The sequence below is a fragment of the Photinus pyralis genome, unplaced genomic scaffold (assembly GCF_008802855.1).
Source record: "Photinus pyralis isolate 1611_PpyrPB1 unplaced genomic scaffold, Ppyr1.3 Ppyr1.4_LG8, whole genome shotgun sequence".
Lineage (NCBI taxonomy): Eukaryota > Metazoa > Arthropoda > Insecta > Coleoptera > Lampyridae > Photinus > Photinus pyralis.
This window is the reverse complement of record NW_022170819.1, coordinates 28,599,835-28,615,769: the sequence shown is the minus strand read 5'-3', so window position 1 is coordinate 28,615,769 and position 15,935 is coordinate 28,599,835. Positions and strand designations below refer to the sequence as shown.

Below are 15,935 nucleotides of genomic sequence, written 5' to 3'. Positions count from 1 at the left end.
TTCCAGATAGCTGTTGGCAAGGAGGTAATCTCTGTTTTTGATCAAGGCATCACAGTGACAAACCACATGCTCTGTAGTTTCATCTCGCCACAGAACCTGCACATGGGCTCCTCCACAAGCCCATTGTTATGCAGGTGATAGTTAACCATTCAGTGCCCCGTATGAACACAGGAGATCTTCCTAATCTGGCTGCTATTCAATCTTCAACTTTCCATGCTTTGACCAGCTCCTTTTATACATTAATCAGAAATTTTGATAAAATGTTCCTTATAGTAATAGGTAGGTATAAGAAAACATAGTCTAAGAGCCCGCGACGCAAACCATTACCATTAAAATAGCAACATAAAACGTATACATGAACAAGTATTTGAGGTGACCATACACGAAACGCTTGGTCTGTCGGACCGCATTTAGCCGGAAGATAAACAAGCTTGATATTTGAGAATTCTTTACTTTTGATCTAGCAGGTTTCTGAGGTCATGACCTTGTAGCTAACGCCTTCCGCTACAATCATGTTAAGGTCTGACGCCCCTTGCGCGGCGGGACACCCTTGTCAGACCGGCACCAAGGGGTATATTTGATAAGAAATCATTACCTAAAGAAAAGCAGGTCATATAGGGTATCAAATTAAAGCTCTTGACGTCAACTGCACAAATAACTCGGTCTGTCGGCAGGCAAATAGCCGGAAGTCCTTGACAGACCGACATTTAGTCTGCTGCGGGAAGCCGACAGTTAGCTCAAAATATAAGAGAATTATTCAATGCAAAAACAGAACGGTACAAGCTCATCGTTGAAATTACAAAAACATGTCGGCTGTAATAAGTTTGAAAAAAAATCGAATTAAATAAAAAGCTAGAGGTACATTAAATTGAATCCTTACTGTCATAATTTTAGTAGAATATACCTATGTAAGAGAGGTCCTAAGATGGATCCATATGGTACACCATGAGTGCTAGTGGTAACAATCTGCCAATCATGTCGCAATGAACAAAGATTGGTCTTAAAAGCTGCAGATGATTAATCGCGCAAATGCTTTAGACAAATCTCGAATTACCATGGTTTTCACCAGAACTAAATCGGTTACTTGTAATATACATAGTGCTTTGCGTGGATTTAGTCAGAGTTTTCATTGTTTGTTACATAAAGTTGTTTACGACGATGTGATAGAAAACGACAATAAATCACTTGAGATATGAATAGGGAGATTATAGATTCAAATTCGCAATAAGTATCTAAAATGGAGATGGCTTTTTTCTTGGCAATAGATAAGAGAGATAGTAGGTAAACAAGTTTACCAGTCGCCGTATGTACCTATGTATGTATGCAATTTTTTTATGTTTTGCATTTTGAATTTTAATTGTAAATGGAATATAAGGATGAAAATGTACCTACACGCCTTTACTGTCACTGCTCGCGCAATCCTATTTGTAAAGCATTTTTTAAATTCTGAAACAGAAACTTGAGAAACGAATGGCCCGAGTCCTTCAGTAACTCCTTCAGCTTTTCAAAAATTAGAAGATTGTGGAAATCAATACAAGTTTCGATTTTGAGCTTTCACCGCATCTTTACGTTCCAAAGGTCCCAGGATTCCAAAAATGTGGTTTTTAAAAAATGTCTGTGGGTATGGATGGGTTGGGTGTATGAGCGTGCGGCATGATTCTTGTAAACAAGGTTCAGAAAGAAACTACCCAACCGATTTGGTTGAAATTTTGAAATAAATCGTCTTAAGAGTTGAAAAGGTTCTAGATGCGATTCGAAAATGGCAAATTCACATGCCTTTTAACAACACCGGCGTTAGCTGACAACATTCTATAATACCAGCTTAAAGACTAAAGTGTTACCGCCCACTGTCATGGAAACTAAAATTGTCTGACATAAAGTAGGCATGCAAATTAAGGTTTCATGACGATTTGGGGAAAAAAGAAATCATACGGTAATCAATTAGTAGAATACGGGCCAACCAGTGTTGGTCTTCGCTATAATTATAAGATGAACAGATAATCTCTAACTATTTTAAAATTTATCTAATCTATTAAAGCTCTTGAGATGTAGGTATAAATCTCGATTATGGCTAAATCTATGCCCATATTGAATTTCATGCAATTCAGTTCATAACTAACGGAAATGTAAAAGCGATCGAACATTTCTAAACAAAGTTATCGTTCACACGGACAGATAGATGGACAGACAGACAAAGGAACAGACGGAGAGACCAACCGGCAGGCGACAGATAGCAATGCAAAATTATAAACGATCTCTAGGATCGTTAATAAACGGCAAAAGTGTAAAATTATGGAACATGTAAAAAACGGTTTTTTGTTTTTTTTACAATAACTTTTTTTGTAAGCGGTACAGAAAAAATTCCTTCCTTGGTACAAGACTCGACACCATAACGAACCAAATAGCGAAAAAAGTAGAACAATAGCTCTTAAGATAAAGAACTAGTAGCGTCGCAAAGTTAGCGGACGGACGGACAAAGTGGCCACAATAGCGCATTTTATTTTTATTTTTGTGGAAATGCGTTAAAAAATAGGCTAGGAAAAAAGAACTGGCCAAGAAAAAACCCAGCCAACAAATTAATATTGAACTTTGTAGCAAAATTAGTTATCTGTAATGGCATGAATGCATCCCACATAACACAAAACCATCCACTAGATATATAATGGATAGCATTTCTGGATATCCACAATATCTAATGGATAGCTGTAGAAATTGTATGGATATGTAATGGATATCCAGATGTCCGCATAATATCCATATCTTATATGGATATCCCATAGATATGATATATAATATCCATTAGACATGAAATTGCAGTGATATTAATAAAATTGATATCAAAATAATATCCATTAGACATCTAAAGGCAAGTAAAACAATGAAGGGTAGATATGTAGCTACGTAATAAAACTATAAGAAATCCTTTTTGTGATTTATTATATATCAACAATGGACACAAAAATCATCTATTTTCGGCACCTTCCTCTTCTTCCTCCATATTTTCTTGATGAATTCTGTAAAATAAATGATTTAGAACTGAATTGAGAGCAGGCTTGCAAAAAAGTTAAAACACAATAGTTCAATAGTTTGTGCTAATTTGGTAAATCCAACTTTTATGGACTGTATTTCTTTGAATATTCGTTTTTGAAAATCTGTAGATACATAAATGAGTCACAAGTACTACAATAAATAGAAAATACCAAACATACCTTCATATGAAAGCGATGGTACCGATTGTGAATAACTTGCTTCTAAAACCACAACAATTAAAAGAAGTAGATGCTATTATTAGAATAAACATACCTTGATATAAATGAGGTGATGGTGAAACAATTTGTGAACCACTTGCTTCTATAACCATAACAATAAATTACAAAAAACCATGGTATTTAGTGAAACAAGGTCTGGTTTTCACAACTTTTCATAAGGTAAGTATAACTAAAGATAACTTTTTCTATTGAAAATGTATGCTTAATGCTCGCCTTAATGGATAAATAATTAAATGTCACTAATAAGAGTCGAAAGGCAGACTTCATTACAAAACAACAAACATACCTTCATATGGAACAGGTACTGATTCAGTTTGTGAACGATGTGCTTCTAAAAAGATAAATAATTAATCAAGTTATTGTCACAGAATTCAGAAAACACATACCAATCTGAGATATTTTTTTTGCAGGAGTAACTTCTGAACATCTTTGTGTGCGTAATCTTTAAACAATATTTAAACTATATTTATTGTCACACATTTACATAACGTAATTTACCTTTAATCAACTTTTTTTTTTGATGGTGAGGGATACGACTGTCTGTCACTCTCGCTACCTTCTTCATTTGAGGTCGACAAACGTTTTTTCTTTGATACTTTTCGGTATTGCTTAGAATCACGTTCACCATCTGTCTTTAAATCAGATGTAACTTCAGCTAATATGAGTTTTTCCCTAGCTTTCTCATATGAAGCTGTAATTAATTAGTAGCAAGTAGGAAATAACATGCAAACATTTACAAAACTGTCCTCCCAAGGAAAAATTAACAAAATCTTTACTCACCTTATAATTTTCCGGCACCAAAGACACAAAAAGAACAAACGCCGCCGGTTTACATAAGATTATTACCAAAATTAAGTACAATCCTCAGATTATGAAAATTTGATGTCAGTTGTCAGGTTTTCAGGGTCACCAACATTACTTTAAAACACATAGCACTGTTGCCAACGTTTTTATAAAGAACATTGAAATACCATCAGATATCCAAAGAATATCCACAATGTTATCTTCTAGCGATTCCGCCATTTTACATATAACTGAAAAAAACTCTCATTTACTAACATTAGGTATCCGAAAATCTTAATTTATAATGATTTGCTCATCGTATTAAAGATTTCTTAGACCTATGTCCATAGATATCGACTTTCATAAATATCTATGTGATATCCACTAGATAATAAATAATAATAAATAGATAATAAATGGATTGGATATCATATGGATATTTTCCACATAATATGGATATCCATAAGCTATCTTGTGTTATGTGGGATGTTGTCAAGTACAGCAATACAATGTCGAATCCCAGGCTCCACTGGAATTCCTAAAGAATAAATATTACACACACATAACAAAAACAATTATTAAAACATTACAATATATTCATATAGGTAATAGGTTTGGATATTGGATGGCCAGTCCAAATCCATAGGAAAGATATAGTTGTTTAACACAACCATAAGGTCACAACGAGAACACGCCACACGCTTTTAGCGAATCCCTGCGCAAGTGAGGCCGGGCTTAGCCGGCAGCCCCATGTACGACTAGCGGGACCCCAACCTTTCATTCATACATCTCTAGGGCCAGTCCAACCCACTAGTCTTAAAATGCCGGGTTATAAATTACCGAACTCCAGGCTCTCTACCATGAGTACTGACAATAACCGATCAAAAGACAAGTCATGACATAATATAAATAACAGAGTAACCAACGGCAAACTCGCACCCATACATAATTATAAACAAAATATACACAATTCATGTAGGCGTTGACAGTTAACATATTTGCACTGGCATAACAAAAACTGACACAAAACCAATATTCGGTCACTACATGACAGGGATCGACTAAACGAATTGATTAGCAATATCGGCAAGATGGCTCTTTTCAAAGAGACACAACAAAAAAAACAGTACATAAAATATATATCTCTGCGTATGTCAGTTCTGAACTTTAGCCAGCCTCTGCTACGTCAAATCGAGATTATATATCGGTATCAAATATAGCACAGTACATATTCGAAACAAGTCACCCTGCCAAATATTAATAATCATAATCACCCGGTTCAAATAAATAGTAGGAGCATAATTTTATGTACTATCACATTACAACAATACAAAGGAACATGTCGTGGTAAACATTGGTATCAAGTAATTAATTCACAATGCCAAGTGCAATATGTAACAATCAACCACCTAACATACGTCACTCGCCCCCAGATGAGGCACCCTGTAAATACACAGTAACATAATCAGGTAAACAAAAGCGAAATGTGCTGCAATAAATCCAATTATAAATTAAAATGTAGTTCTGCATACTTGTATTGGATATAGCCCCTAAGGGAACATACAGCATCTAAATATAAACAAAAATACGTAAATCGGTCAGTAATTACCCAGTAGGCCCAGTATAATTAAAACTGCAATTTGTATCTGGAATGTAATGGCAATAATCAATGCTGTACGAGAATAAAGTTAAATTGGCAAATAATTGGACACGATCATATCGTTATTAGGGGGATGCAATAGACGTAGAGATAAATAAAACGAGTACATCACCTTTATAATTGTCAAAGCTGCACTCACTATTCGCAACGTAAAGATTTACTTCTGGTCTCAACAAAAGCACACATACTTCTGCCTAAAATTCCCCTTTGTAGGCAAATCCTAGACGAAAACAAATGTTAATATCGAACGTGCCTCGAGACGGGTCGATACGGATCATTAAGTTTTCTCGCATAGCGTAATATTTGACACTTTTATTGTAAATTATGGCCCATTTCAATGTAGAGCAGAGAAGATAAAATACACGAAAACGAAACAAAGCGCAGTCTTGACCTTTTTCGTCGCGCCAGGCTCGGATTCGGGAATATTTAAATAGAATTTTAGTGGGCTAATTCGGTTCCATTACAATATAAAGACGGAAAATTGGAAAAATAAAACCCGCATCTTTTTCAATAATCTGCGATGCCATGGAAGTAGATGACCAATGTATGTTCTGGCGCAGGAAGTGACGTCACACCAATACCTATGTATGTTCTGGCGCAGGAAGTGACGTCACACCAATCAGAGACGAGCTCGTGACGTCACAGCCAATCAGAGACGAGCACGCCCCCCTATGCATCTTGGATGTTATTTTGGACCCGCCTCATCGGTCACGTGATTGCTATAGACAAAAATTTTTTTTTTCAATCTGCGTTGGGAATCGAACCCACGATACGTGAATTACGAATCTGCCGCCTTAACCATCTGAGCTAAGCGAGGCTTTGAGATATGAACGTTTAGCAGTTCAAGTATTGTTAGAATGTGGGGGGAGCGCGATTGCAGGGACGTAGAGGGTAAATCGTATGGGGTAGCAGTAGGAGCGGTAGATGCCCCTAGTAGGCCGTATAAGCTCACAAGCCACACAACGCTACGGAGAGCGTTGAGATGTTTGCGAGTTGTAGAAGGGTATAACGCGGGGGTGTGTCGCCGATAGGGGCTAGGGGCTAGGGGCTAGGGGCTATTTGGCGGGGAAGCGCGTTAAAATGATAAAATAATACGTACGACGCTCGTGTGCGAAAAATAATTATTCATATTGCTAACTAGAAAGGAAATGAGCTTATCTTCTTTATGCTTTATTTTTATTTTTAGACGCAATTCACAGTCTCTTTGCAATACGTTGGGGATCTTGATCCATATTTTCTTTAGTAACAGCGCGCGAAATTTAGTTGTTTGTTATTATAATTAGGATGGGAAGCTGCAATCTCGCAATAGTGTTTATTTATAGCAGCTATGATAAGACGCTTAAATCGTGTGCGAAAAATCTTATCTTCTTTATGCTTTATTTTTAGACGCATTATTCTAATATTACATTCTAATATGACATTGGTTTTCGAATATGCTTTGACGAAATACAATCATTACAATAAATCATTAGCGGAGCGGGTCCATCGATGTGAGTGCGCTGCCACGGCTGGTTCCAATGTTTTGTACATCGTATTCGATTACGTAATTCACAGTCTCTTTGCAACACCTTGGGGATCTTGATCCATATTTTCAATAATTCCTCTACACTTAAACTTAACAATTCGCTCTTCGTCTCGATATAATTAGACTCCTTTTGAGCCTCTCGCTGAGCGATGTTGGCAAGTATTCGATCCATTAGCGTTCGATATGAGGATTTAACGCAATAATTTTTAGCATACCTCGTTCTCAGTTTTATACCTATACCTTTAAGATTCACTGCGCATGATGGATTTCTTTTAATCCCCTCCAAAGTAGTTTTAAGAGAAGGTATAAAAGCAATAAGAAAGTAAGAAATCGATTTATATCGAGATGAGTGCACAAATACAACAAGAATCGCAAGATAGGTACCAATCACCTCGTCAAAGGAACTGCTACAATCATTCGCCTTTAACGTTTTTTCGTTTAATGATGCTGATTGCGGTATTTTTCATCATGGTGCTGGAATAATGGTGGGTTTATGGTTTCCTGCCGCGGTTTTCATTACGATCTCTTTTGATAATAATTTCCGCCTTTAACGTTTTTTTTGTTTTTTTTCGTTTAATGATGCTGATTGCGGTGTATTTGTTCATGGTTTTCATTTCCTGGTGATTAGTTTTCAAAGGATGCCGCGCGAGTATATGTTTAATGATGCTGATTGCGGTGTATTTGATCATGGTTTTCATTTCCTGGTGATTAGTTTTCAAAGGATACCGCGCGAGTATATAAGAATCTCACTTATATTATTATAGATAGTATCAAAATTGTATTCGAGTAACAATAATGGATCTAAATAAATCCTTGCAACGAATTAACGCGATTGGAAATGCCGTTGAAAGAACCGTTATTAAAGTTCGAGACATGGAAGTGGGAAAAATATACGAAATAGAAAAAATCAAAGCAATATCAACCCAATATGGACGAGGGATAGTGTGCGAAATAGCGGGTAATGCTTCAATTTTCCTACCGCAGCGGATGGTTAAAGAAATGGAAGAAAACGTGATCGATCAATTGAACAATTTGAGGATGGGCGTCGTGTTAAATGGTTTTCTCAAGAACGATACGCCGAAAGTAGAATTAATAACAATAGGCAATTAAATTGGTATTTGTAACAATAATACGAATAAATGTATTAAGCCTGCTTTTGTAATTTTCTGGTTTCGTTATTTGTTTTTTCTTATGGTCATCAAGGTTCTTGGCGATAAGGATTATACCCCCTCCGTAATTTCAACTCCTATATAAAAGCATCTAAAGGTATGTGTGAGCAAATTATAACTTGATTGGTTTCTATAACAAGCTTCAGTGCGCTTTGTATCTTCTCCAGTTTCAAGCCTCAAATATCAGGCAAGTGTTTTCAGATTATTTGCATATTTTAATTATATCGATTTAGGAAAAATGGCTAATACCATCGATAATGTAAATAGCACGCTTGAAGTTATTGAACATTTCTACAAAAACTATAATCTCGGCGATGTCAGCAAGATCCCGAAAATCACCAACATAATCGATGCCAATCTTAGGCAAATTAAATCCTCGCTAGCGGGTTCGATATCGGTTGGAGATAAACGGCACCTTGCAGCTATGGCTGGAAAAATGGAACGTTACAAGGTGCTTATTGGTCAACTGGGGAAATCTATAGCCGGCTCCTCCTTGGCTAGAAGACCCTTGGTGGAATGGAGGGATCTAGCGACCGCATTCAAGACACGTGTGAGTACCGGGATTCTTGTTAACCTAGGACATAAGACTTTAGGGCCATTTTTTCATGATAGTTGTAAGTTATTTATTAGTAAGATTAGAGGTATATTTCCTAGATATAATAGTCCGCTAAAAACAAATTTTGAGTTTTGCGCGGAATTTGTAAAACCCGCGATAAATAAAAATAATGAAGTATTAGCATGTAGGGAATTTAGTTTTTTAACAAAGAATTTTAATATCTTATCCGGGGATTTAAATGAGGCTAGCTTAAAACAATTATTTAATAGTAACGTAGTAGACTATCTGATGGATCGATTAATGCAATTCGAGGAGCAAGATAGTGGTTGGGCACTATCCAAGATAATTTCGTTAACTGTGAACGTAAACAGCGTGACATTGTTGCATGCGTCATCGTTTATAGAATTACCGAAAGAAATTAAAGCTAAAAAAGCGGTCATCAATGTTAAAAATAATGATGAGGCGTGTTTTGGGTGGGCGTTGTCATCAGCCCTTTTCCCCCCTGCTCGAGATAGCGATCGCGTATCATCATATCCATATTATGCGCAAATTTTAAATTTTGATGGTATTAGTTTCCCCATGTCTTTAGATCAGTTACCAAAATTTTTAAAACAAAATCCAAATTTATCCATTAATATTTACGGCCTTATTAGGAAAACAAAATCCGATTATGCCACCGTTCCCATTTATTTAACCGATGAAAAGAAAGCTAATCACGTAAATGTACTTATGATCCAGCAGAACTATGAAATCGAAAAGGATATTGAAAGTAATGATACCGTTCTCAATAATGATGAGGTCGACGAATCAGTTCGATTTCATTTTTGCTGGATCAAAGATTTGTTGAGATTGGTACGTTCACAGTTGACGAAAAATTGTAGAAAATTGCATATTTGCGATAGGTGTCTCCACTATTTTAATTCAATAGATAAACTTAGGGTTCATGAGTTAGATTGTAAGTTAGTTAATAAGTGTAAGATAAACATGCCAAAGCCCGGTTCACGTGTATATTTCAAGAATCACGAATTCAAACAAACCTCCCCTTTCATCGTTTATTGTGATTTAGAATGTTTGGTGAAAGATTTTCAGGATGATGAGACGCAAAACACCGTGAAATATAAGCAGCATGACGTATGTAGCATTGCATATTATCTACATTGCACCTTTGACAATTCATTGTCGAGGTTCCGACTGCAAAGGGGCGAGCAATGTATTAATTGGTTTACCAGTGAACTGGAGGAAATTTCAAACAATTTACAACAATATTTTATCAATCCAGTACAAATGGAACAGTTAAGTGATCTGCAAATGTTAGGATATAATGCATCCACTCATTGTCACATCTGCGAAGAGCCCTTTTTAGAGACCCACGTTAAAGTACGCGATCATTGTCACTTTACGGGGCGTTTTCGCGGCAGCACTCACCAGTCGTGTAATCTACGTTATAAAGTGCCCCATATGATACCCGTATTTTTCCATAATTTTAGTGGATACGACAGTCACTTCATTATAAAGGATATTGCGCAAGCTATTCCGGGTAAAGTCAAGCTGTTACCTAAGAATAAAGAAAGATACATTTCGTTTACTAAGAAAATGGAAAATGCGGATGTCGAATTCAGATTCGTAGATTCATATCGTTTCATGAGCGAATCATTAGATAATCTAGCGTCCTATTTAAAGTTTGACGATTTCAAAATTTTGCGCAGCACGTTAAGCCATTTAAATGACGAACAGCTGAAACTTTTAACTAAAAAGGGTGTATATCCGTATGAATATATGTGTAGTTGGGATAAATTTATGGAAAAAGATTTACCGGAAAAGACAAAATTTTACAGCAAGCTGAAGCAATCTCATATTTCAGATCAAGAATATTCGCATGCTCGAAACGTTTGGCGTAAATTTGATATTCAAAATTTAGGTCAATATAGCGATCTTTATCTAATGAGCGATGTGCTTCTACTTGCTGATGTATTCACCAACTTTAGAGAAAAATGCATAACAACGCATAAACTCGATCCAGCATTCTTTTTCACAGCGCCCGGATACACATGGCAATGCATGCTGAATTACACCAAAGTTAAACTCGAGCTGCTCACAGATGTTGATATGATGTTGTTTGTTGAAAAAGGTATAAGAGGAGGCATAACGCAATGTTGTACAAAATACAGCAAGGCTAACCATAAATATTTGGATGAAAAGAATTTTGATCCTAGTAAACCCTCTACTCATATCATGTATATGGATATGGTTAATTTATATGGTTGGGCTCAAAGCCAATGTTTACCTCTAAACAACTTTAAGTGGCTTAGCGAGTCTAAATTAAAGTCATTAACTCCTGAAGCGATATTGAATATATCCGATAATGCGGATGAAGGTCTTATTTTAGAAGTGGATTTATCATATCCTCAGCATTTGCACGATCGGCATAAATCAATTCCGTTTTGCGTTGAACATGGCACTCCGCCGGGTAGTAAAAATAAGAAGTTGCTCGCAACTTTGCATCCAAAGACTAGATACGTAATTCACTACCGAAATTTAAAACAATGTCTTCAAGCAGGTCTTGTGCTTGAAAAAGTTCATCGCGCGATAACTTTCAACCAGTCTTGTTGGTTAAAACCGTATATAGACTTGAATGCACGGTTGCGAGCACAAGCCGCTAACCCCTTCGAAAAGAATCTCTATAAATTATTAAATAACGCTAATTTTGGAAAAACGATGGAGAATGTGCGGAACCATCGCATTATTAAACTCGTTACTCGGTGGAGCGGAAGGTACGGAGCCAATTACTACATATCTCAGCCCAATTTTCATAGCAGGGAAATCTTCGATGATGAATTACTAGCTATCGAGTTATCAAAAACCGAAATTTTGTTTAATAAGCCGCTATATGTTGGGATGGCAATTTTGGAGATTTCTAAAACTAGAATGTACGATTTTCATTATAACTTTATGCAGCATCAATTTAGCGACGACCGCTTAAAATTGTTGTACATGGATACCGATAGTTTAGTGTATGAGATGTTATGTGATGATGCATACGATTTGATACGCGCAAATATTTCTCGATTCGATACGTCTGATTATTCTGAAAATAACATCTATAACATTCCAAGATGTAATGGTAAAGTTTTAGGAATGATGAAGGATGAATTGGGCGGTAGAATCATAACCGATTGGGTGGCTTTGGCTTCTAAAATGTATAGTTTTAAAATTAAGGATAGTGATAAGGATGTAATGAAATTAAAAGGCGTTAGAGATTATATTGTAAAAAATAGATTAACTTTTGATGATTATTTAGAATGTTTAAGGAGCGGGATTACTAAAAGTGTCGCCCAAAGCAGCATCGTATCAAAGAATCACCATGTATATAGTATGGAGCAAAAGAAAGTTGCCTTAAGTAATAAGGACGATAAGAGGTATTTAACCTCAAATGGTATTGATACGTTGCCTTGGGGACATTATAGTATTCCCGCTGAAATGGATTTAGGATAAGAAAATATATCGAATGGATGTTCATATTTATAGTTGATTATATAATATTATATTTTGTTTATTTATTGTAAAAGAAACATGTATATGAAAATATATAAATAGCAGTTATACAAAATCTGATTTTTTAATCCAAGAGTCATGCGATTTGTCCATCCCAAGCCATCGAACGTAGAGCTGGTCTCCTTTGCGCCTCAAAACTTTCTCAATGAGAAAGATATCCCGATGAGCGGTTTTCTGTAATTCTTCTGCGTAGAATTGACCCATTATCGGTTTGGATAGTAAATCCTCTAATAGATATGTAGCGGGATTGCCAACCTTCACTTTTGTAATTTTAAATAATTCTGTGGAAAAGTTCGGAGTATAGCCTTTTGAAAATACGGATTTATACTTCGAGATCCGAACGTAGTCACCAATTTTAAATTTCGCGGGCCCCATAAATTTTATGTTGTGGAACATTGGTAAATATGTTTTAGAGGTTACATCCTTGGGTTTCATTTTAATCGTGGAATGCCTTGTATTGTTATATTTCGAGGTTATTTCCGGTAGCACATCGATCCACTTATATTTTCCTTGAAGACTAAATGCCTTGTATAAGGCGTTTTTCAGCGTTCTTATCGTCCTCTCAACTACAGCGGCCTTTTTCACACTATACGTAGAGTAATGATTTATCGCATGCGTTTCCGTTAACTTTGCAAACTCCTTATTATAGAATTCCTTTCCTTGATCAGTTTGTAAATTGACTGGCACTCTTCCTTCTTTCAAAATAGATGTCATAGCCTTACACACTTCACCGGCATTCTTTGATTTTAAAGGTCGTGTCCAAAGATACTTCGAATAGCAGTCTATTACCGTCAGCATGTATTTATTTCCCCGGTTCTCTTTAGAGTACTGTATGAATTCGGCTAAATCCGCTTGCCATAAATCATCGCGATGTTTAATAATGGTTCGTTTTCGAGGAAAATTTTTGCGAGCGGGCTTATGTAGCTCTTCGACAACCTCAAGCTTTGACATCTTACACTTAACTCGGAGGCTAATCGAAACCTAGCCTAGTTCTATGGTGTTTGTTTATTTCCTTTTCTAACTCCTCCAAATAATTTTTATGTCCGTCTAAGATTGACATAATTGTATTTAGACGCACTGCGAGAAAACCGCTGGTTACTGCTTCATCATGTTCCACCGGATCTGCTACGTGTCTTAAACGATTACTCTCCATGTTATACCGATTCATTGTGTACTTAGCATGCAGCTCGCTAATACACCTATCCACATATTGTTTGGTGGCAACATCGCTACCCCAATACGGGTCGATAACGTTACGAATCCTCTTATTTTGCATATTATAGTCCCCATCACCGGTTAATTTCAAATTAACTTTTGCACATTCACCTGTTGTCTCCTGATCACTGCGAATCCTATTTCTTGATGATGAATGACGTCCAAACTTGTCAACGCTCATTGTTACACTAAACTATTATGCCTTCTTCTCTGAGCTCCTCCTCAATACTTGAGATTTCATTGTTGTGACCGGTGTGACCGGCTACTCTCGATGCATGCAGCAATCTAAGACGTTCGACTAATTCGTGGGGCGTATTCCATTACACGTACTCTTTAACTGTATTGTTTACCTCTTTCATACCCGTTCCATAGTGCTCCGATAGTAGTGGTTTAAGGATATTGCGATATTTATGCGACTTGGTACCCACAATCTGATGACCTGGATCGTAATTCCTTCGGTAGCCATTAGTGACATCTAAAATTTCCTTATACACTCGTCCATCCTTGGAAGAAAATTCTTGAGGCTTTTTCAGTACAAGCAATTCATACAACCCTGGAGTACCGTTGTAAATTTTATCCTTTATTATTAAATTCGGTCCGTCAAATGTCACTTTAGAGTCTCCAATAGCCCACTGATCGAAATTGGCATCATATCGAAGACCATAAAAGTGATCAATGTCGCCTTTGGTATCTTTAATCATTCGTTCGATATATTGGCGCGGCAAAACATGATACTGATTTAGAAATTGTTGAGCGGCGTCTTCAGTGTCGAGTAATTGTGATAAGTTAATCGTTTCAGTAGTGTCCTCATCTTCACCTTCTTTCCCGTTATCATACGCTATGTTACTAATCTCATCAGTTTCGATAAAATTAAGTCGTTTAGCAGCTGCTGTGATCGGTCCATTTTCAGAGCGCTGTGGTGTTCGGAACTGTTCTTCTTCTTGAATTGGGGTAGATTCATATTCGATTTTATGTTCAACTTTCGGTATCAATTTAGGTATCTTGGGTTCTTGCTTAGCTATCTTTTTAAGTGGTTCTACTATTGGCTTATATGTTGTTTCAACCAAGCGTTGAGTTTCAAGCTCGCCTCTTTTTAGCACTTCAAGCTTACGCTTGATAGCATTGCGGGTCTTCGTCAATTTCTGCTTTATCGTTTTATCTCTTGCGTTCATTTTTATGGCCTACACAGAATCGACTAACAGATTTTCAAACTGGTACCGGTTCAAATAGCTGTTGGACCGGATAGCAAAGCCAATTGATAGCTGTTGGACCAGTTGGCAAAGCAGATGGACCAGTTGGCAAAGCTGATAGACCAGTTGACAAAGCTAATGGACCAGTTGGCAAAGCTGATGGACCAGTTGGCAAAGCTGATGGACCAGTTAGAAAAGCTGGTGGACCTGATGGGCAAAGCCGTTGGATAGCTGTTGGACCGGTTCTATTAAATCAGATTATAATCTAATATAGCAGTCGAACCCTTTTCGATATCTACCGTAGTCAAAGTCTTTCACTATACAGATAAAATTATACTTATCCACCCAACACTTTGAACACATTAATTTAAACTGATCAAAGGTCATATCTGTACCAACGTGCTCGTCATACACATGTTTTAAATTTAAATAGTCTTGTTTGAATAGAACAATAACGTTAACATTATCGCGTATTAATTGTTTCGGTATCTTTGAATATGTTTGACAAAGATAGAATGAGTCCACCCCGGAATGTCGTCCTCTGCAGAAGTAATCTCTAATTACGTCTTGATTTAGACAGGCCACGTCATCAAAGATCATTATCGAATTCTTATTAATCTCTTGGAGAGTGATTACGTCAGCCTTATCGCTAAAAGCATTGTACTCAATACCCTTGATAGGTGTAAGTATTTGCTCCAGGTACTTGTACTTTGGCTGCTCTAGCGACTTTGAGTATACATACACGTTTTCAAACGAAAGGCCGTGCGGTGCTTCCAATAAACTAATCATGACATTTGTCTTTCCGCACCCCGAAGGACCGCAGATCACTGCTCTAATTGATGCTGGAAATAAAGGCCCATGCCTCCCCACTACTTCTGATTTTAGAAAATCGTGATTATCTACGTTTAAATGTTGAGGCTGCTTTATAAACATCATTATTAGTCGCTGGTTCTAGTTATACTAACAGTTCATGGCTAATCACCGAGTAAGAAAGGGGTTGATTAACACTTTAATAA

The 15,935-nt window shown here is 36.7% G+C and overlaps 2 protein-coding genes across 4 annotated transcripts; one reads left to right on the top strand and one right to left on the bottom strand.

Annotated features, from left to right (window-relative positions):
* Positions 1 to 3,077: 3,077 nt before the first annotated feature.
* Positions 3,078 to 4,151, bottom strand: LOC116179716. 3 transcript variants are annotated; one of them, XM_031499536.1, is made up of 7 exons: positions 4,050 to 4,151; positions 3,768 to 3,960; positions 3,656 to 3,711; positions 3,556 to 3,600; positions 3,304 to 3,351; positions 3,210 to 3,251; positions 3,078 to 3,152 (listed from the first exon to the last, which is right to left on the bottom strand). In XM_031499536.1, the coding sequence occupies exons 2-7, from the start codon at positions 3,895 to 3,897 to the stop codon at positions 3,114 to 3,116; spliced, it is 360 nt and encodes a 119-aa protein (XP_031355396.1). In that variant the 5' UTR covers positions 3,898 to 3,960; positions 4,050 to 4,151; the 3' UTR covers positions 3,078 to 3,113. The 3 variants fall into 3 exon arrangements, with proteins under 3 accessions (XP_031355396.1, XP_031355397.1, XP_031355398.1); XM_031499537.1 differs by having other exon boundaries at positions 3,768 to 3,901; XM_031499538.1 differs by having other exon boundaries at positions 3,768 to 3,897.
* Positions 4,152 to 8,644: 4,493 nt separating this feature from the next.
* Positions 8,645 to 12,467, top strand: LOC116179510. Its single transcript, XM_031499306.1, has one exon. It carries the CDS (start codon positions 8,645 to 8,647, stop codon positions 12,452 to 12,454), a length of 3,810 nt encoding a protein of 1,269 aa, XP_031355166.1. The 3' UTR covers positions 12,455 to 12,467.
* The last annotated feature ends 3,468 nt before the right edge of the window (positions 12,468 to 15,935 follow it).